This window comes from Canis lupus, chromosome 15 (assembly GCF_003254725.2).
Source record: "Canis lupus dingo isolate Sandy chromosome 15, ASM325472v2, whole genome shotgun sequence".
NCBI lineage: Eukaryota > Metazoa > Chordata > Mammalia > Carnivora > Canidae > Canis > Canis lupus.
In genome coordinates, this window is record NC_064257.1 from 40,709,562 (window position 1) to 40,732,617 (window position 23,056).

The 23,056-nt window shown below is 40.4% G+C and overlaps 1 protein-coding gene across 4 annotated transcripts in view; it reads right to left on the reverse strand.

Moving 5' to 3' along the window:
* GNPTAB (N-acetylglucosamine-1-phosphate transferase subunits alpha and beta) overlaps positions 1–23,056 on the reverse strand; it is a 71,388-nt gene that overhangs the window by 34,623 nt on the left and 13,709 nt on the right. For 3 of the 4 annotated variants that reach the window (XM_035699395.2, XM_025439094.3, XM_025439090.3), the window contains exons 2-5: positions 15,254–15,339; positions 7,368–7,487; positions 6,266–6,307; positions 3,681–3,886 (exon numbers count right to left, since the gene is read on the reverse strand). In XM_035699395.2, coding sequence (XP_035555288.1) covers positions 3,681–3,886; positions 6,266–6,307; positions 7,368–7,487; positions 15,254–15,339 — 454 coding nt within the window. The remainder of the gene's footprint in view (positions 1–3,680; positions 3,887–6,265; positions 6,308–7,367; positions 7,488–15,253; positions 15,340–23,056) is intronic. The other variant, XM_025439092.3, reaches the window with a different exon arrangement.

Here is a 23,056-nt window from a genome sequence, read left to right on the forward strand (position 1 = left end):
CAGGGATTTTGCACTGGCTGGTCTGCTCCTTCCCTGTATGTCCATGTTGCTGGCCTGCTCACCTTCCTTGAGTTTTCACTCCCAAGTCACTTTCTTGGTGAGTCTGCCCCTATAACCCCACTTCCCTTCTTCAACTCCCTTCCCTTCTCTACACTACTTGTGTTCCACAAACTATATACTGTACTTGTATGCTGTAGTTCTTGTCTCCCTCTGCCAAGACATGAACTCAATGGGGGCAGAGACTCAGTCCATGTCCGCATCGCTGCTTCCTCAGCACTGGGATCACTATCTGGCACAGGGTACACACTCCATAACACTTTAGGGACAGTCCCGCTCTCTTGGCAGACAAACCACCTGAGAACAATGCTGTCGTCTAGCTGACACTTTAACAGAAACTACAGGTACCTCGGTGGTGCCATCGGTTAAGTGTTTGATTGCTGGTTTCGGCTCAGGTTGTGATTTTGGGGTGGTGACATGGAGCCCCACATCAGGCTCCGTGCTGGGTATAGGGTCTGTTTGAGACTCTCTCTCTCTCTCCCTCTGCTCCCCTGCCATGTGCACATGTGTGTGCACACTCTCCCTCAAATAAATATTCAAAAATAAATAATAAATAAAAGCAATGGAAACCAAAGCTCATTGTGAGAAGAACAAACTAGGACAGAGAGACCCCAAGAGAAGGCTAAAAGAACAGGAGTGAGAAGAAATGTCACATGGGGAAGAAATTATTATATTAGTTCTGGAAGATCCCAACAGGTACAAATTTAACCAGTGTCAGAAAGCTGTAGGGAAGCACTTTATAATTCCTTGTGAAGGTCAGTTTCCACTTTGCTGAGGAAATCCAGGCCCAGGCTGCAAGGCTGGACGGTGTGACTGTGAAGCACAGTCCACGTGATAGAGCCTCACTATGAGCAGTGGCAGAGTCATCGAAGGGGCAGAAATGACACATTTCAGAGGAGAAAAAAAAAATCAACAGATCTTGATGATTAACTGGAAAGAGGTTAAATGAGAGAAATGGAGTATCGAATGTAGATACCAATGTTTCATCAAGATCAGGGGCTGGCATTCCATGGCCAAAAGTTAGCCACAGCCAGGTATAGTATGGCCTCAAGCTAAGAACAGTTTGACATATTAAAACAGCTAAATGTTAAATACTTATATAAAATACCTACATAATATCCTCCATGTGGCCTCCTGACCCACAAAGCCTAAAATATTTATTATCTGGTCCTTTAAGAAAGAATTTGGCAATCCCTGATCTAGATGACTGAGGAGGATGAAGGGAATCTGTGGCCCACTAGAAATGTAAGCTCTGTGAAGGCAGGAATGTGTCTTTTTTGTTGTTCTCTGCTTTGCTTTCCTGTTACCTGAAATAACAACCAACACAGAGCAGAGGCTCAACAAACCTTTACTACATAAATGGGTAAGTAGGGCAGGTACACAGAAACCCAAGTGAGAATTCAAAAACAATGTTTAGAAGACTATAGTTTAATACAGATTATTATTTATATCAAAACTGACAGCCTCTTAAGTCTTTACTATGTTATAAAATCAGCAGAGGAAAAATCCAAGATTCTCTCCATAGATGTTATAATCGAGTGATAATTCTTAACATAATGTCATTCCTTTTTCTCTTCAGGTAAAGCATTATCAGAGCACCTTAACTAATTTAAAAAATGAAGCTAGATTTAGCCAAACAAGAAACCAAGATTAAACAAGTTTAATCTGTTATAACTTGTCAAGGGTTATCCCTTCACTATCCTTATATAAATTATAACTTAAATACAAAAAATGTTACACAAAATAATTCAGAAACAAATCTATAGTATAAAGGGGGCAGTTTCTATACTTAGAAAGATTACAATTTTATTTTAAATTACAAGTAACCTATTAAGAACCAAGAAGATAGCACGATGTTAGTTAGACACTATTCAGGACACACATTCATGAGGGATAAAGGTCTCTGCTTGATTAAGAAATTAGATGAGGGGGCACCTGGGTGGCTCAGTCACTGGGCATCTGACTTCAGCTCAGGTCATGATCTCGGGGTCCTGGAATGGAGCCCCACATCGGGCTCCCTGCTCAGCAGGGAGCCTGCTTCTCCTTCTCCCTCTGCCCCTCCCCGCAATGGTGGACACGCACCCTCCCTCTCTCTCAAATGAATAAAATCTTAAAAACAAAAAACAAAAACAAAATGAAATTAGATGATAACACCATAAACTCCTGCATAATCAAAAACTACGTTGGGGGGCACCTGAATGGCACAATCAGTTAAGCATCTGACTCTTGGTTTTGGCTGAGGTCATGATCTCAGGGTTGTGAGATCAAGCTGTGCATCAGGCTCCACATTCAGCAGGGAGTCTGCTTGAGATTCTCTCTCTGCCCCTCCCCCACTCTAAAAATAAATAGACCAAAACAAAACTAAGTTGTGAGTCAGGTTACAAATACTATAGGGCTACAGAAAAGTACAGATAATTAGAATCACTGTGAATGTACTGTCAGGATCTTCATGGAGACAGAACTTGAGGTGGAGCCAGAATGAACAGGGCATGGGCTGAGAGAGGAAGAGGACCAAGTGGATAGCACCACATGTGTGAAGACACTGGCAGCCTCAAGGAGATCCTGGAGGACAGAGATGTGGGGAACAAACGGCAAAGGCAAGGCTGCGTCCTGAACACCAGAAAGAGGAATTTCTATCCATGGGGAAAACAAATACACACTACTGTATTGCTGTCTTCAAAAGGGAAGTGAACCAACAAAACCAAAGCTTTCTGATTTATTTAGATCATGTGCCAGACAGACTGGAGAGGAACTTCACAGGCAGACAGAGCTGCTGGGTGGTGATTACTGGAGCCTGTGTGAATGAATTCAGTCTGGTGCAGATGAAGTGAGATGAGCAAGGAGAGAGACTTGTGTGCAAAAAAACAAAAGCATGTAATAGAGTGAGGTTAATCTATTAGTGATGAAGGTAAAAAGTAAGAACACATCCAAGATACCTCAAAGATTTAAGCTGGGAGGGATGGCACTGAAAAAACGGGAACTTCAGAACAGAACTCAATGTTGTAAAGGAAACATGACAGTTTTCATTTTACACAAGTGAAACACACAAAGCCTCTAAGGACAGAGGCTCAGGGCAGAGGAAGCATGAGAGACAAAGGCCAGAAGAGACACAGGCCATGGGTTCAACAGCGCAGGGGCCAAGTGGGAGATGGGATCTCTACATGCAAGTTTGTTCTATGCCAGAAATTACAGTTTCAATTCTATTATCTGACCAAATAAACTGTAAAATCAGATGTTTCAGAATGTAAAGTAAGAATGTTCCAGGTATGTTCTGTTCAAATTGTAGAAAACAACCTTGCTGAAGAGTTATAGGGTAAAAAATAATAATACTAATATAAGTCTCCACAATAACTCAGAGCCAAGAGAATAAGGTAAATGGACATACCAAATTCAAGGTCCTGGCCATAGCACAGAAAGGCAAGTATATTACATAAGAGTATGACATATGCAACTCCCTTCTGAAGTTAGGGCTGAAATACAGTGGCAGCTCTTTTGCTTCTCTTTTTAATTTTTTAGTTTATCAGGTACTTGTTTAAAACTGAATCATGTCTGCTCCATTCAGAATTTGGTTATTCAAACAACCAACGATGACATGATTTTAAAATACCCATAGGCGATCTTACCATTCTTAGCACTGTCGAAAACAACAACTGAGACATTAGTGGAAGGGTTTTTTGGTTTTGCAACGTTGAATATGTCACTGGCAGAATGAAAAGACGGATAAAGAGAGGGCAGGTCCTTCAGTGTGACGTTGGCTGGCAGAGCTGGGTCCAGGACAAGCATTGGCACCTTGATGCAGTGTGTCAGCAAACATTCCAACTGCTTCTCACTGGAAAGGGACACCAACATGGTCACAATTGTTCTTGAAAAATTAATCAACATTGAAAAGCTTGTTGGTATTACTAAATTTTTCAGATAGTTTTCTATATCCAATAAAAATCATATTTAATAAAGAATCTTATCTCAAGAATATAAAAAGATAGCCAATATGATATAAAATTATGAAACAAGTGGAGTCCTTAAGAAAGCACTTTCAAATTCGTATTAATGATTGCCACCAAAATTTACTAACTCAAAGATGCACAAGAAATTAAGTGTTTCATTCCTACCATTTTAAAGATTTTTCATAATTCCAGTGAAGCCTATCATTAGACAGAGTAGGAAGTGGGTAAATTCTGTTTAGCAGAGCATCATCCTACCAGATACAATTTACCAATTCACAATTAAATACAATGGAAAGATACGACACTGATGTAAACCAAAGCAAATGTGACAAGGTTCTAAGATGAATGCATGAGGTATTTCTATCTAAACATAAGGAATACCTAGAATAAACATATTACCTACATAAACAATGGACAAAACACGGCTGGAGAATTCACAAAGTGGGACCTAGGCCTAGTTAAACAATATATAATATTGTTCAACCTCACTAATATTTAAAGGCATGCAAAAGAAGGGGCGCCTGGGTGGCTCAGTTGGTTAAGCGTCTGCCTTCTTTGGCTCAGGTCATGATCCCCAGGTCCCGGATCGAGCCCCACATAGGTCTTCAGCAGGGAGTCTGCTTCTGTCTCTCTAAACCTCCCCACTGCTCATTCTCTGTCATAAAAAATAAATAGAATCTAAAAGAAAAAAAAAGAAATGCAAAAGAAAACAATGGGGTAACACATTTTGTTTACTAAATTAGTATCCCTCAAAAAATGGACTCAAGGTTAGTGTAAGCACAGTACACCTATTCCTCTCGAACACTGCTGGTGTCACTGCAGATGAGTGTTCCTCATTTCTTCTCTGGAGAAGCAATTTTAGGGCATGTGGTTGTGTCCTTATTCAGACCCATAAAAACTTATACATATGCTTCTTCCTCAGTAGTTTACTTCCAGGAATCTAGTCCAAGTAGTAGAAGAGAAACAAAACAGGAAAAACAAACCCACACACAGAAAATATAGTAGATCCAAATATAAGATCACAAAATTTTTACAACAGTGAAAATTCAGAGGTGTCCAACATTTAGTAAATTACAGTACAGTTACTTTATGGAATATTATACAACTATTAGAACTGAGAAAAAGCATGAAGATAATTTATCAACAGAAATGTGTACATTATATAAAATCTTAAAGGGATATAAAATTGCACATAGATTATAAATTACAACTAGAAATACATGCATGAAAAGCAAATAAGAAAATAACAGCTGTTGAATGAGGCCATAGAATTATGTGACCCTGGTTTTTTTTTTGTTTTGTTTTGTTTTTTTTTTTAAGATTTTATTTGGCAGAGAGAGAGAGAAGCACAAACAGGGGGAGTGGCAGGTAGATGGAGAGGGAGCCAAATGTGGGGCTCCATCCCAGGACCTAGGGATCACGATCTGAGCTGAAGGCAGACATTTAACCAACTGAGCCTCCCGGGTGCTCCTTATGAGCCTGTTCTTTTCACTGTCCTCTCAACCTTACTGCAACATGGCATCACTACTTTGAATAATTTAAAATTTTATTTATGTTATTTAAGAATAACAGTATAAAAGTTAAAAATAAATAAAAACAGTATTAACAGTAGTATATTTATAAGTAAACATATATAACATAAAGAAATGATCTAGAAGGCACTTCCAGATCTCAAAATTCCTCAGGTTCATTTCTATAAAATAACTCTTTTATGTAAAGTCTAATGGCTAAGTGGGGGAGTACAGTTAGCAGAGACTTCCACTAGTCAGTGAGGCAGTCTTGTTGGAAGGGCCTATCAGAGTCAGTTATGGTTTAAATTGCAACAGGTACGTCGGATTCTTGGCACTGGGCTAAATCCCCTTCCCAAGTCCTTAAATACAAGACACACAACTATGACAGCTTTCTAAAGATAAGGAAATATATAATAAACACACAACTGAATGGTGGATATAAATTCAAGAATTGGAAACACTGGGTGTAAGTCATACATTAAGAGGACCAAAGAACAGAATACCAAGACAGATTAATAAAAACAGGGAAGAAAAACCTTACTGTCCAGAAGCCTAACACATCAGGAACAGTAAAGCTTTGGTTAGATACAACCTGAGTAAGAGTTCTTACTTCAAAAACTAGCTGATGAAGTACTGACTGAAGAGGAACAATAAATACAAGATACTGTGTATCCAACAAAACCAAGTGAGAACCTGGAAGTTTTACTTCAGTACTTAAACTTTGATTCCTGAGAGGAGATTCAAAACACTTACCTCTTCTTAGTTGGTTCCGTTGTGTTCTTCCCAAGGATTTCTCTAACAAAAGCAAATATATTTTATTATATATGCATGGGCTAGCACCAGCCCTAAACGTGAACAAGAAGTAACTGCAGCATTGATTTTCTTGGTTACTCCCCTGGAACTAACCAGTAGGTTAGGAAATATAATGCTTACATTTAAGATGCATAATAAATTTAAAGTTTCAATGAAATCTGTTCAACAGTTATTACCATCACATACTTCCCACAGTGACCAAAAAAAATTGACTTAAAACATAAGCTTTTACATTTTACTAGGAAAACATGGTACCAGGCCGCCAAAGTCATTTTCATGCACTGGGAAGGAATCATATTCTCTAAGACAAAGAAAGAGACAATTTGCTGCTTGTATAACTTGGTTGGTGACCTGCAATGGGGAGCACCCATAACATTTACAAAGAAATGAAGGGAGAAATTCTCAACAAACACTGCTAAGGAATCTGAGAGGCAGTTACATCAGTCAGATCCCTAGCTCCAACAGCTCTTCATTCAAGGGCACTGTACCTTTCTCAGATAAAATAAATAAAATGATCAAAATTCCATATATAAAAAAAAATTAGCAATGATTCTAATTCTATATTATATGATTTGATACTGAAAAGGATAAAGGGACTATATTTTCTAATGTCTTTATCAAATGGGAAAAAAATCAAGTCTGTAGGCCTGCTTTATTTTTCAAGGGAATAATGGGCCTTACCATGAGGCTACATTGCATAACAAACACCTTGTTTCATGGAGCTATTACACCTGGGACAAGGGCTCTCTTGGGAGGCCCCTTTGCCTTTAGGGACCTTGAGAGCAAGGCATCCCTAGAGGGGCATGGTCATAAATGGCCATCTAACCAAGGGAGGCCAGGGTGTCACTAAAGTGGCTGAATTCTCCTCGGGCACCAAGAAACAAGAGTCAGACACATGACTGACAACATCTTCTAACAGCAGGAATTTGAGATGCAGATTTTTGTTGGGAGAGCACTGTGAACATCACCCCACCCATCTGAAATGCACTGTTACTTGCACTCACAGAACTGTGTGTATTATTTTCTTAAACATCAGTTTTACCTCATTGCTTTCTGCTCCTCCTTCATCTGTTCTCTGACTTGCTGTAGTTCCTTCAGTAGTTCAAGATCTGTGCCATTCACCCAGGTATAAACCACATCGATTGGCATGGGCAGACAGAGCCTAAGGCAAATCACAAGTCCTCCAGCTTACTTAACATGCTTTTCGCCAATATTTGGGAATAAGAGTATAACAGGGTTTGAACTCCAAGGTTATGAAAAAAAAATCAATGAAAAGGTAATCCAACCAGCCAACCATATCAGAGAATTGCATGTTTTCTAACTGGTACTGGGAGACTATTTGTTGAGAACTTTCTCTGCAAGATACATGCAGATCTTTATGCAGGTCTGTACCATTTCCTCCCCACAAGCACCCTGAAAAGAGGCTGCCATCGTTCTGCTTTTAGGATTGTCAGGAGGTCTTGGAAGCTCAGTTTACACTTGTACACGTGCACTCAGCAAACAGGGTGCTGCAAGGCACATGCAGCCAAACCTAGAAAAGAAATGAAAGGCTAGGGGCGCCTGGGTGGCTCAGTGGTTGAGCGTCTGCCTTCAGCTCAGGGTGTGATCCTGGCGTCCTGGGATTGAGTCCCGTGTCGAGCTCCCTGCAGGGAACCTGCTTCTCCCTCTGCCTGTGTCTCTGCCTCTCTCTGTCTCTCATGAATAAATAAATAAAATCTTAAAAAAAGAAAAAAAAGAAATGAGAAGCTAAACAAAATTACCAAAACTAAGTCCAGAAAGAAGATCCAGCCCTCCTTAATGCTGCAGCCTTCCTTATTCCCTTCTGCCCCAAGCCCAACCCCTCCCAGCCCTCCTCACCCTACCCTGCTTTTCCTTGTCTTCATAGCACTTACCACATTTCTACCATATTAAATAATTAACTTGTTACCTATATTGTTAATTGTACATGTCCCTCCCCCAGAACATAAGCTCCAAGAAGGCAGGAAACCTCCTTATTTTGTTCCCTAAAGTACCCAACCAATTAGAAAAGTGCCCAGCACACAGGAGCTCAGTACTTGTTGAATGAGTCCATGATATTTATGAGCCACTAGCACACACCTTCCTGAAACTGTCCGATTTTTTCCTTATTATCTGTTCCTCAAAATAAGGAGTCAGGCAGGCCTCTAGTTCGTATCTCGCCTAAGCCTCATGTTCATGTTTTGTTCAGGTTTCACTCCTGCTGAAAGCTCTCTTCCCCCTTCTTTTACCAGCTTGACCAAAATCCCCCCCATCTTTCAGGTCAGCTTCAGATCTATGATATAGGAGTTCATCGTGACTCACACATTTCAGCAAAGATGTGAAGGGAGGAAGCAAGCCATGTGGGTAACTGGGGGAAGACTGGGTCAGAGAATGGGACCACCAAGTGCAAATGCTCTGAAGCAGACACATAACTGTCATGGTCAAGGAGCTAGAAGCCAGTGTGGCAGAGACCGGGAAGAAAAGGGAAGAGCATAAGAGAAGATGAAGGTCAAAGAGAATCAGGGACCCAGAGCTTCATGTGAAAAATGAGCAATCACCTCATATTCAGGCACCTGGGAAAGCTGGACATCTACCAACCCTCCTGACAATGGTCACCACTGTCTGAGAGTAACATCTAAACCGTGTCAAAATCTGCACCTTGTGTTCTAGACACTCCAGTCACTTATCCCAACAGGGGAAGACTTGCAAGCTTTTGTGCCTTTGAACATGTCTCTCCCTGTGCCTAACTATCCTTTCTTTCATGCTTTGTTGAACCACTTCCTCCTTCCCCAGTTGCCCTGTCCCCTCACCTCCCCCAAAGAGAAGGTACCACTTATCATGCAGCTTCCGCTGTGCCCTGTACTCAAAGGATCCTAGCACACTGTGTTGTGCTAGCTTTTATGCATGTGTGTCTTCCACTAGATGCAGCATCTCTAGGGCCATGTGGTGCCATACAATCTGTGCCCTGCTGCGTTAGTGACTTCCTCTCTTTCCTAGATCCTCAGGCTCTCTCCTCAATGTAACAGCATGTGACAGCTTCCTCAGCTAGGTTTTAAAATGCATTTACTATACCAATAGTTCTCAAACATAAACAGGCAACAGAATCATGTTAGGGCTTGTAAAACAGATTGCTGGGCTTCATCCCCAGAGTTTCTGATTCATGAGGTCTGGAGTGGGGCCCCAGAACGTGCATTTCTAACAGGTTTCCAGGTAATGTTAATGCTGCCAACCCAGAAATTCACATTGAGAACTAATGATTTATAGTTGTTCACATTCTTAAGTTAAAAAAAAAAAAAAAAAGAAAGAAAGAAAGAAAAGAAACAGCTCCCCCCACTAAAATGCCAAGTCTATACGAGGTCAATGAGTTCCTCTTGGTCATCACAAGACACCTAGGAATAGGGCTTTTATTAGTGGGGTTTAACATATACCTGTTTGCTAAATTAACTCTTAAGTTCATTCTATCAACATATACATCAATCTTTGCCTTGCATTACCTATACCTAAATTGTCCAAGGTCATCTCACTCCCAGTTTCTCAGACCAAAAATTAATTTGAAAAAACTGCTTCAAGTTTTTTTTTAAGGTTAAAAAAAATGACACGTTTCCAAAGCTATCTCGTACAAGTAATTATCTGCTATTAGAAACTTTTTAATAGAATCAGCAGATATCTATACATGTTCAATTGGGGAAAACATTAAGTATATAATGGGTTTATTATGTACTGGCTATTCTAATAAGGTTGTATTAGATGATCAATTTAATTCTCCAGTGTTAAACTAACAAACTAAGGAGACCATATGATCTGCTCAAGGTCAGTGAGTCAGTTGTTTTTCTACTATTAGACATGGCCACAGCGAGTTTGAGTCTTTCTAACCACGAGACCACTACATCTTAGTTTCCAGATGAGAAGAAAGCCTTTATCTTAGAGACTAAATGTCATCTATGACTCAGAACCAAAGCCACAGTGACAGTAATATAGCTTTTATTTTAATCAGTTTAAAGTGAATATACAAGGCACTATCACATATAAAGGATGCTATGAATGTAGTCCCTTGATTCTACATTCCATAAAATAGGTAAGAACACTGAAAACTTAAATGGTATCTTAGAATCAAAGAGTTGGAAGAAATTTTACCCTTAATCTAATACCTATATTTTAGAAATGAAGGACTAGTCCTCAGACTGACTTAATGCCTCACAATTAATAGCAATAAATAATTTACATATTCACTTCTTAATGACAAACAGAACAAAACTTTGTTTTAAACATTTCAAATAACATTAAAAAGACTTGGAGAGAAACTAGCAAAATAATGAAAACTTCCTATAAATACTGCAATATTTAAAAATATATCAAAAAAATATATCAGAACATGTGATATGTTATATATGATCCATTTACTTGTCATCTTCAAAATTAGGCAATTTTGAAATATCCTTATATAAAAATCAAACTATATTTTAATGCAATCTAAAATTAGGAGGAAAAATATTTAACACATACACAAAATTTTTCAGAAAAAGAACAAGAATGTTTGATTAAAACTGCTGACCTCAATATCTGGATTTTCTAAAGCTACATTTTCTTCTAAAGTTTTAAAGCTCCTTTAGGGCAGGCTTTTCTGCAAATGTGCATGCACCATCAGCATTTAGCACAGCATAAGGCACAGTAGGTTGTGTTGGCACTTGATAAATATGTGATTTAAAAAAAGACAATCCAGGGGCACCTGGGTGGCTCAGCAGGTGAGCGGCTGCCTTCGGCTCAGGCCATAACCCCAGGGTCCTGGGATGGAGTCCCACATCAGGCTCCCTGCAGGGGCGCCTGCTTCTCCCTCTGCCTGTGTCTCTGCCATTCTCTCTGTGTCTCTCATGAATAAATAAAGTCTTTAAAAGAAAAAAAAAAAAAAGACAATTCATTTTGAGGTTTTCTTAGGAAAATCAGCTATAATGAAAATGAAGTAGGAAAACTATTTCATTAAGAATCCAAGAATGAATTGTTCTCAAAGTGTAGTCACCAGACTGGCAGCATCAGTATCCTCAGTGAACTTGTTAGAAATGAAAATTCTGAACCCTTCTGAGACCTTCAGACTCAGAAACTCTGGGCATGGTGAGAAAATGCATTTTTTCAAACCTTCCATGTGATTCTGCTGCACACTAAGGTTTTGAGAATTGCTATGGTTTCTTCTTTAAAAAAAAAAAAGTTTATTTATTCATTTGACAGAGCATGCACACAAGCAAGGGGAATGGCAGAGGGAGAAGCAGGGAACCAGCTGCAGGGCTCTAAGATCATGACTGAGCCCAAGACAGATACCTAACTGCCTGAGCCGCCCAGGTGCTCCGAGAACTGCTATGTTAAAGAAATGGTTCTCACCAACTTTCTCTAGACCCTTCACACTTAATAATTATTAAGAACCCCAAAAAGCTTTTGTTTATAGGTTATAACTATTCACATTTGCCATATTTAAAAGTAAAACCAGCACTTTAAAAATATAATAAATTCATTTCAAAACAAAAAAAACTCTTCATGTTAACATGATAACTTTTTAAGTGAAAATAACAATATTTTCCAAAACAACAAAATTTAGTGAGAAGAGTGGCATTGTTTTACATTTCTATCAATCTCTTTAATGACTTAGTAGAAGAGAGCAAAGCACCTCAGAACTTGTGCATTCAATCTTTTCCCACAGGTTGTTCTGGTGGTGATATATGAAGAAAACCCAGGCTCATACAACTCCCAGATATGGAGTGGGAAAGGAGAGGTGTATTTTCATAGCCTTTGCCAGTAGTAGTGGATTTTTCTCTCTGATCCTACACCAAAGTAAATGGTAGTTGCTTAAAAATTAGCTGCAGTGTGGAATATGAAGCCACATTAATGAACTTTTTGTGCTTTTCCACTGAAATCCATTGGTCCTTCTTGCGCTTTGAATGGCTTTCTTCCCCATGCAAGATTCTGTAACGTCTGTAACAATGATCCCATAACAATGTCTGGAAAATAATAGCTTATTGAGTTAAGGCAGATCTGCCAAATGGTGCCCTATTTCCTTCATTTTCTTATATAATACCAGCAAATTTGATTTTTGGACAATGTCACAGATCTAAACAGATAAGTCTTATACTGTGAAGCCGTTAAGCTCACAGTGACAGAAACAAGTTTTCCCAAGTTCCTATTTTCACCTGAAAGCTCAAATTTTATCACTGGCAACGAATACTATTCTTTTTTCCTTCAAGAGATACAGGGTTCCTGCGTGGCTTAGTGGGTTAAGTGTCTGCCTTCGGCTCAGGTCATGATCCCAGGGTCCTGGGATGGGGCCCCATGTCGGGCTCCCTGCTCAGCTACTTCTCCCTCTCCCTCTGCTACTCAGTTTGTGCCCTCTGTCAAGTAAATAAATAAAATCTTAGAGAAAGACAATTGCTTTGTTCACTGTCAAGAAACATCTGCCAAATGACCAAGTCTGAGTAATAATACTGTTATCTGTCCTTTCAAGTTATGACAACAGTGATCCACAGAACAGAAGGGCTAGTATAGGCTGCAGCTCTAACAATCACATGGCACTTTTTCTCAAGACAATCACCAACAGTCAGGTACATTTCATCACAAAGAACATTAAAAAGATGTGGGGTCAAAGGGCCAAGATATAATCAAATTATTAACTTTTACTGCTTCATCATGAACATTTTTAAGTGAAACTAGCTTTTATCTTACCACTGCAATATGGGGTGGTGAAGACTACAATGACTCATGCTAAGATGTGGCAGTTTTACCCATCAATGCTTTTACACCATCAGTACAAATGTCAACACAGTAAAAAAGCCAAATAACACCTTAGTATTGTTAAAAGAAATAGTTTTGATTTTAGAGACCCCTAGGGGCTTTGAAAACTGTTTATAAGAAATCCTAAGAGGGGTGCCTGGGTGGTTCAAATAGTTAAGCATCTGCCTTTGGCTCAGGTCATGATCTCTGGGTCCTGGGATTGAGCCCTAAGTCGGGCTCCCTGCTCAGTGTGGTCTTCTTCTCCCTCTGCCTCCCTCCGCTGCTCTTTCTTTCTCTCTCTCTCTCTCTCTCTCTCTCAAGTGAATAAAAAAAATCTTTAAAAAAGAGAGAGAGGTCCTAAGAAAAAACCTAGAGTTTCCCTACTTCACAAATTATTTGCTTACATGCTATTATTCTCCCTACTAGACTATGCGATTCTTTACTGCTGTAATACCTCAGTGTCTAAAACAGAGGAAGACTCAAAGATTTATTTTTGTTAAAGGGAGCAGATTCAGGGATGTCATTCACACATAGGGCACGAAGCAAAGAGTAAAGCTTTATGTCAATTCAAAGAATCCCTGAGCCCTCCCTCCCTGAGACGTTCATGACTCCAACAGTGCTTACATCCAAGGAGTACAGTAATTTAAAAACCACTGATTTGATAGAAATCACATGGGCACTCATAAAAAAGTGAACAGAGGGATAAGGAAGTGCTTTTAAGCAGAGAGCAAGGGCTCCAGAGTGATTGGTAATGCAGCCTAGAGGTTCTGAGAAAACTGTCCAGGTGTGCCGACTGATACCAACTGTGGTTACTCATAGTTCCATTAGGTTTTCTGGTTCAGTGAGAAGAGAGGGAAAGATTTATGAGAACTATCCTCAGGGGGAAATGGACAGTCAGGATCCAGGGAGGTTTTTTTTAGTTATGGCCTCTGACATATAGACTTTTGTGGGGTAACTACACTTGTTAGCTGCCCTACATTTGTTCTGGTCACCTACTGTTCCTTGCCCTGTAATGATTAGCTGTGCACTGTGACAACGGAAGAGTCAATAAATAAATACTACATAAAATGGATAAATAAAAAAAGGAGAGAACTCCATCTATTTTTTAAAGTTAGAATGATGATTACCAGAAAAATCCAAAATAAAAATTTAATAATGCTTCCTCTGGATGAGGGAAAATCCAAAATGGAACAGAGAGGCATAAATTTTTATTTGTCTATGCTATTTGAACTGTTTTCATTTATTTATCTATCTATTTATTTATTTATTTATTTATTTATTTATTTATTTATGAGAGCGAAGAGCAAGTGAGTGTGCACAAGCACGAGCAAAGAGAAGGGGCAGAGGGAGAAGCAGACTCCCTGCTCAGGGAGCCCGATATGGGGCTGATCCCAGGATTCTGGGATCATGACCTGAGCCGAAGGAGATGTCTAATTGACTGAGCCACCCATGCTTTTCAACCACAGACATAAACTACTTTTATGATATAAAACAATAAGTAATAATTTCATAGACAAAATTTAAAAGCAGACTGTATAATTCATTGTAGCTTCAGGAAGAAAAGGAGGATGTGGGAAAAGGCTGATTCTACTCTGAAGCCTACCTTAATGAGGGCGGAAAAAAATTCCAAGGAAAACAATGGTTGACGGTAGCCTTCAAGAGTGGCTGTACCAGGAAGTTTGGCCTTATAGAGGAAAAGATCCAAGCTGTGAGGCTGTTTGCTCCTCCTCACAGCGGGACAGCAGAGATGTAGTGTCTGTGGGGGCGGGATGGGGGTCAGTCCTGGTGACTTCCATGGGACTCCCCCTGGTTAACAGAGTGATGTCCACAGAAGAATATGGGCCAGGCTTGGAAAAGAAGAATACTGGCCAGAGTAACCACCTCATTCTACAGGGGGATGGAATTACCTGATGGAATTACCTCACAGAACTGGGGTGATGATAAGATGATCACATAACTCTGCAAGGCAGGATTACTCTTAGAGAATCAGATTTTTCAATCATAAAACCTGAGGAAGGACCACAAAGTTCCTTCAGACAGGAATGGTCTCGAGTAAGTTAAACCGTATCTACACCTGGAAAAACCCCTTCAACTTCAACTGTTCTATTTAAAGTAAGAGTAATCTCATGACTCATCTCTTAAGTCCAAATAAGCTACTCTCCAAAACTGATCTCTTCTTACCGATTCTGGAAGGACTTTCCAGCAATATTGTCTCTGTAGGAATCAAACAAAACATGGTATTGATCCCGGCTCCATTCCAGAACCACCTAGGAAAAAAAAAAAAAAAAAAAGAAAGAAAGAAAAATGTTTTCCTTGTATCAAATACTAAGAGCATATAACTTTCATTTCATTTCAATGTCATTAAGAATCACTAAAGGAACAGGTAACTCAATCAGAATTCATCCATTCGCCCAGTGCCTACCACACGTAAACCAAACAGCGTGCTCAATCCAGATTAAAAAACTACAACCGAAGAACAGTTATACAGACAGACAGAAGCTGTAGCAACTGGCCTGGGGGCACAGGGGAGAATGGAAGAGATGTCAAAGGATGCTACATGAGAACGGGATCTTAGGGTGAGCTCACAGGGTGGGGAAAAAGGGCCGGTGCCACAGGACCATACTCAGAGCCAAAGAGCAGCCAGGCTGGGTGGACTCCAGGTCCAGGATGGCTGGCTCTGGCCAGGGCACAGCTAGTAAGTGGGCAGCATGGCCTGGATGGGAAGCTGGGCTCAACTGCAGGTGCCACCTGCCTTGGGAGGCAGAGGCACTCAAGGAGCTGCAGGCAGCCATGTGATCCACCCAACACTTGGAGGCTCTCCTCACAACACAGGGCAACAAAGCTGTCCTGGGAAGAAGGACATGAGACAGGGTGATGGCCTTACTGTCTCCGACGTTTGAGCCAATGACCTTGCTATGTCAGGAGACAGTAGAAAGCTTCAGAGAGGAGCTCCCTCACGTCTGCACCCCGAATCTACAAGCACCCACATATGTGCCCATTTTCTTCTTCACGCCCTTCACCACAAAGGCAGGGATCCTCCTCCTTGCTAACTCTGTGTCCATCTGCTCTGGATCTCATCAATTTGTCTCAAGACCTTGTCTGCTCTCTTTTCCCCTCAACAGGATTACTTCCATCAGCATATTCCAGTAATCTCAATAATCAAAACCTTTCCTTCACCCTACATCCTCTGCCGGTTGGTCCCTCTATTCCAAATTCTCTCTTTCAAGGGCAAATACCTTTGGAGGAGCCTCCCCTACACTATCTACCTTTCAGCCTCCCTAATATCATATTGGCCCTTACCATGTCAGTGGTCTTGCCAAGGCCTCCATGTTGTGGAACTCGGTGACATTTTCCCCATCTCTATCTTACTTAACTGGTAGGAGCTACCCAGTTCCTCCTTAGTGAACCACTTCCCTAGTTTTTCTCCTAACACTATTGTGACTCCTTTTCAGTATCCTTTGCCAGGTCATCTTCTTCTATCTGACCTTAAATATGTCCTTTCATTCCACTACTCTTCCTGGAATGCCCCCCTCCCTGCCAGGGTTCTGCCAGTTTCCTACACTGCAAACCCTAGGATGTGTGGCCCTGCTACACTTAGATGACCATGGGAGCCCAAATAATTCAGATTTCAATCCAGCCAGCAGAAAGGAGAGATAGGGAATGACATGCCCCTCCATTAAGGAAACTTCTTTTTTTTTTTTTTAATTTTTATTTATTTATGATAGTCACAGAGAGAGAAAGAGAGAGAGGCAGAGACATAGGCAGAGGGAGAAGCAGGCTCCATGCACCGGGAGCCTGATGTGGGATTCGATCCCGGGTCTCCAGGATCGCGCCCTGGGCCAAAGGCAGGCGCCAAACCGCTGCGCCACCCAGGGATCCCCATTAAGGAAACTTCTTAGAAGGGGCACCTACCACTTCTGTTTTCACTGGCCTGAATGCAGTCGCATGATGACATGTGGCTACTGGGGAGGCCATCTGGACCCATGTGCCCAGCTGTAACTGCTCACTTCTTTATATGACATTCAAATTTTCAATATCTGACCTCTGCACAATCTTACTTCAGTAGGATGCTTCACAAACACCACAAATTCAACTAATAATCCTCCCATCACTCAATGTACTGATTTAAAAACTAAGGGTCTAATGTGCCTTGTACTGGGTTTACCAAGAGAAAAGTAAATTCCCTGGCTTGAAGGAACTATAGGCAACAATGAATAGAGAAGTTTATTGCCAGCTGCAACTGCACTGGAGAAGGAGCACCTCTGTCTAGGAAGACTTCCCTGAAGAAGCAATGTTAGCAGTTGTAAAGGATAAGCAGGAGTCTGTCAGCAGCTGGGGTATGAAGGGTGTGTTGGAGGGACCTACTGCCAGACTGGATGAGGGAGTGATGAAGGGGAAGAGAAACAAGGTGTGGCTAGGTTTCCAGAATTTCTAGAATGAGTGACTAAAGAGACAGTGGGGCCATTTAATGACAGAGGAGGGACAGGTGTAGCGAGGATGAGAGCTGGTGGGATCCGCATGTTAGCCATGGTAGATTTGAGGCTGTGTATGCATACAACTGGCCTTTCCATCTGGACTGGAAATTCCAAAAGGAAGGGGAATGAGCTCTATGGTAGTATCACACATAACACCAAACCCAAGGGAAGCCATATAGCTATAAAATGCCATCTTCTTTGCCAAATATGGAATATATATCTATTTTTAATAACATAATTATATTGATTTGGATCAATGTATCGAGATCAAACAGAAGCAACTCTCCATCAATATCCCTATGTTGCTGCTAAAGGACAACTAGTACATTATTTTTATAAAACAAACCACAAAAGATGAAGCTCAATATCATTGTTCTTGGCTCCTGGTGCTACCCAGAAGACAGGGAGATAATATCAGGAAGGGCACACTTCACAAATGGCTGAGAAATGCTGATGTGCTGTATGTTGACACGACGTGCCTTCCTTTATCTGATAAATTATCTCACCATCTCCAATGTGTATTATTAAAAAGCACAGCAGCAGCAAAGAGTCCTTATCAATCACATTTAGGAGTGTTCCTATCAGCCCAGAATTGTGCACACCTCAATCTCAGGGAATATAGTAGGAATACTGGGTTATGACTCAGGGGACATGGAGTTTCATGCCAGCTGTCACTTTTAGAAGACCTTAGTGTCAGATCATTTTCTTACACTATCAAGGATGGTGTAGAAGAGAACAGAAATCTTAATGGACAATTACCAGATTATTTATTCTGGGGTAAACTATACAAATATAAATACCTTTCAAATAACAAAGAAGCAAAAATAGACCTAGGCTTGCAATCAGATCTTGTTTCCAGACATTAATAGCAATAAACAAAAGACCAGAGGACAAGGTCAAAGAAACACTAACTACTATAAAACTAAGTCCCTTTTCATCCACGAAGCCTTTCCGTATTCTTTGGCCCACCTTCAATGCTTCCTCCGTAGGGCTTTAACTTTGCTCTCTACTGCTTATTTGGAAATCAATGACTCACTACCCTCTAACATTTCTTGCCTTGCATCCCTTGGCTTTTTCATTGTTATTTACCTTCCCCCTCATGTAGCATCTGGCCAGACCAATTAAGTTATAAACTGCTTGAGGGTACAGAAATGCTTTCAATTCTATGTATCGTCAACTCATACCCAGCACAATTCATTATATAGCATCTTCTTGTCATAAATATTATCTGGTTATGGCAGAAGTAGCATAAGACCAGATTTGGGGATGCAAGGGTGGCTCAGGGGATTAAGCTTCTGCCTTGGGCTCAGTTCATGACCCAGGGCCCTGGGATGGAGCTCCACATCTGGCTCCCTGCTCAGCGTGGGTGGAGTCCACCCTTCCCTCTCTCTCTACACCTGCCCCCGCTCCTACATGTGTACTCTCTCCCCCAAACACATAAAATCTTAGAAAAAAAAAAAAAAAAGACTGGATTTGGGGACTTGGAACACCTCTGGGGGAGAACCTCCCAGTTCTTCTATTTAGTAGCTGTCTAACTGTGGGTACTCAGTTTCCTCAACTATGAACTAAGTACCAAACGTATTTCATCAGTCTGTTGTGTTGCTTCAGCACGAGACGGATTCCCACTTGACATGCATAAATAAAAGGTCTGAGGAAGGTACCAGGCATGTTAGACATCACGGGTAAACGAAACATCTCTTCCTGAACCATCATTTGTATAATGGAAACACATTTAAAATATTATATTGGTAGTAATGCAAAATTTTTATGGAGAAAAACGGAAAACTGATGTGATTTTTACAGACATAATGCTGGCCTTCAAAAAATTTCCTTCTTGCTATTTTGTGCTATCCAACCCCCTCGCCACACACACACACACACACACACACACACACACTTCCTTTCTACACGATTCTTTTCAGAGTATTTACATTTTCTGCCATTAAAAGTAGTTTGTTGGTAAGACTTAAGATATAATGAAGTAAAATACTATTTATTAGAATACTACAGGAGCTCTGAAATACCACATAAGCAATGTATTATTAATAAAGAATTTTTTAAATGATTTAAGGTAGTTTATTCTACGAGTTTAAAATATTTACCACTTTCAAGACTCCATTGTAATACTCATGGCATTCAGGGTATTCAAGGTCAATTACTGGTCACTGTGTACACATGTGTTCATTGCAGCCAAAGTCAGCCTTAACGTGTTGCTCGCACATCACACACTGCCCAACACCATCCTGCCAGGTGCTCCTCTCCTACCCACTGCACCCCTGCAACAAGGTGCTAGCTGTGAGGTAGGCCCTTCAATGGGTCATTGCCCAAAGAGCAGCTCCAGGCCACACAGCTGTGTGTATGGGGCTGAGATGTGAATCAGCCCAACTCCCGAGCCATTGTTCCTGTTCAGCTTTGCCCAGGCTCTCTCAGCTTCAGCAGGAGGTCTCCTCCAATGCTTCCTTTACACACAACTAGCTTTGTAAAACATACACTTATAAATGTGATCATTCAACCAATTCCAAAACTGGTATGCCTCTCATCCTTAATTCAACGACCCTGGCATGTTTATAAATGACCACAGTCCAAAATAAATTTATGTTTCTCCCCCAGTATTTTTAGAATGCCTAATAGTCCTTTAGCTGGCTTGTGCATACAAATACTAAAATTTTTGGATGATCAACTTTTTAAAGTTATAAAACTGGTACATGCTTTGGTTGAAGATTTTTGTAATTCTTGAACAAGTTCAAATGCCTGCCTGTAAAAGAATAATAGTTACTGAGACACAAGCTCCATAATCCTATTAGAGGGATTTCCCAGTTAGGAAAAGAGAAAGGTAATTATCCAGAAGACAACTGGTATACAGTGCAATGATAATAAGATTTACAATCAGAAGACATGAGTTTCAATCTGACACTTAACCAATAAATGATCTATGGCATTTGTCTATTCTTAATTTCTTCTCCTGTGGAATTAAGGTATGAACACCACCTATTTCACATGATTGTTCTCATGAGTAAATGAGATGTGCATATCACACAGGGCTGTATAATACATCCACTAAAAGTGTTCACGTGTTCATGCTGCAATACAATCTACCTGTTTAAATATTTGCTTAACTTCTATGAGTAACTCAAAGTCAAGAACTTGTTCTCTTTCTAAATTTTATTCCCAGAACCTTGCACAGTGCCTTGCACAAAAACCAATAAACATTCTAAGGATGAATAAAAATGGCTACTAGTTTTATAAGGCAAACATCTTGGAACAGCTTACATGACATAGTTTCCCTCCAGGACTTTCTGCTGTCAGATTCATTCCAGGATACTCGAGGTAAAAGCTACAGGCTAGAGTTAATGAAGAGACAATGGCAGGCTAGACACACAAGGGTCTAAAACTCTTCGTAAAAGCAAATGTCTCTTCCTCAATTTTTCAAGGATAGAAGTGTGACATGCGGAATGCCTGGATGGCTCAGTCAGTTTAGTGACCGACTCATGATCTCAGGGCTGTGAGTTCAAGCCCCCATGGTGGGCTCCATGCTAGGTGTGGAGCCTACTTAAAAACAAACAAAAAATAGATTTAAAAAAAAAAAAAAAAAGAATGTGGTATGCTTAGTGCTTACCTTATAAAACTTAAAATATTGGGGCTCTCCAGCCTCAAGCATTAAGAACCCAAAGTAACAATGACAGAGCTTTTCACACACCAATAATGATATTCAAAGTTTATAATATTCCAAAAAAAGTTTATAATATTCCTAGATTATAACATGTTCCTCAGTCTCTGAAAACAAAATTTTTCATTAAGAGGCACTACATGAGACCAAGATGTCTTAAAAATATTCTAAGCTTTATCTTTTCTACTAACTCTCTTCCTTGATACCAATCAGGAAGTCAATCTGCTCATCACCATCCGGGCTGCTATGACAAACTACCATGGACGGGGTAGCTTATCAACATCAGAAATGTATTTCTCACAACTCTGGAGACTGGGAAGACTAAGATCAAGGCACGGAGACTGGGTGTCTGCTGAAAGCCTGCCTCCTGATTCAGACTGCCCTCTCCTTGTGTCACCTTATACAACAGGAGGGGTTAAGAATCTCTCTGAAGTCTCTTCATAAGGTTATTAATGTCCATCCTCATGACCCAATCAGCTCCCAAAGGCCCCACGTGCTGATACTATCACACTGGAGATAAAATTTCAACAGATAAATTTTGAGAGGACATAGTCATTCAGTCTGTAGCATTTCCCAATGCAAAGTGACTAAAATAAGAAATTAACCCATTTCTTACTAAGAGCTGAATGGTTATTATAACTGGATGATTTCCCCTATTTCACATAAAAGAAATGATCCAAATCCAAGATGCATGACCACTATTTACTCAAACATTAATTAAATTCAAAAACACTTTTCTAGACCATTTCTACCTTCCTTGAATCCTTCGCAAAATTAGACACACAACATACATTTGTTGAACATGTGAAGAAGCACAAAATGGAAATTAGGCCTCTGTCTTAAGGAGCTGACACCTCTGTTACTATTTACTTGCATGAAATGATTAAGGAATATTTACTGTTCAGCTTTTAAATGAGTACAGAGGGGCAGCCCCGGTGGCACAGTGGTTTAGTGCCACCTGTAGCCCACGGTGTGATCCGTGGAGCTGATCAATGATGGAGACCCGGGATCAAGTCCCACTTCAGGCTCCCTGCATGGAGCCTGCTTCTCCCTCTGCCTGTGTCTCTGCCTCTCTCTCTCTCGCTCTGTGTCTCTCATGAGTAAATAAAATAAAATCTTAAAAATAAATAAGTAAGTAAGTACACAGTGAAATAGGTGACTGACAGAAAAAAATAATCAAGGACAGAGTTAATGACGACAGCTTAACAAAATCTCTCCCCTTGTCCTAGGACAGAAAACAGATTTCGAAGGACATGAAGGAGCAGAGAGAGGTGGAGGACTGTTTGCCACAGGGATAGGAAGTGGGGAACAAAATAATTAAGGAAATCATATCAAAAAGTGGAATTAAAAAACATTAAACTGGGACGCCTGGGTGGCTCAGTGGTTGAGCATCTGCCTTTGGCTCAGAGCGTGATCCTGGAGTCTCGGGATCGAGTCCCACATTGGGCTCCCTGCATGGAGCCTGCTTGTCCCTCTGCCTGTGTCTCTGCCTCTCTCTCTCTCTCATGAATAAGATAAAATCTTAAAAAAAAAGAAAAAACATTAAAACTTTGACAGTTCATTGTAAAAAAATTTTTATCTAAAGGGGAAAAAGAACCTCCTGCAACCACACTTATAAAAAGTAAAAGAAAAAAAAAAAAACCTACCAAAGATATTTTCAAAATGTATTCAAATGGACTTTCTGCGTGTAGTGGGTCTACTTGTTTTACTGGTCAGTTTATAGAATCACAGAATTGTATAGGATGGACTTCAAATCCAGTGTTCCACTTGGCAAGCCAATGTCTGAGTCTCTGCTATAAAGTGCTGGCAAACAATTACTCCACCTATGAGTGTAGACCTGCG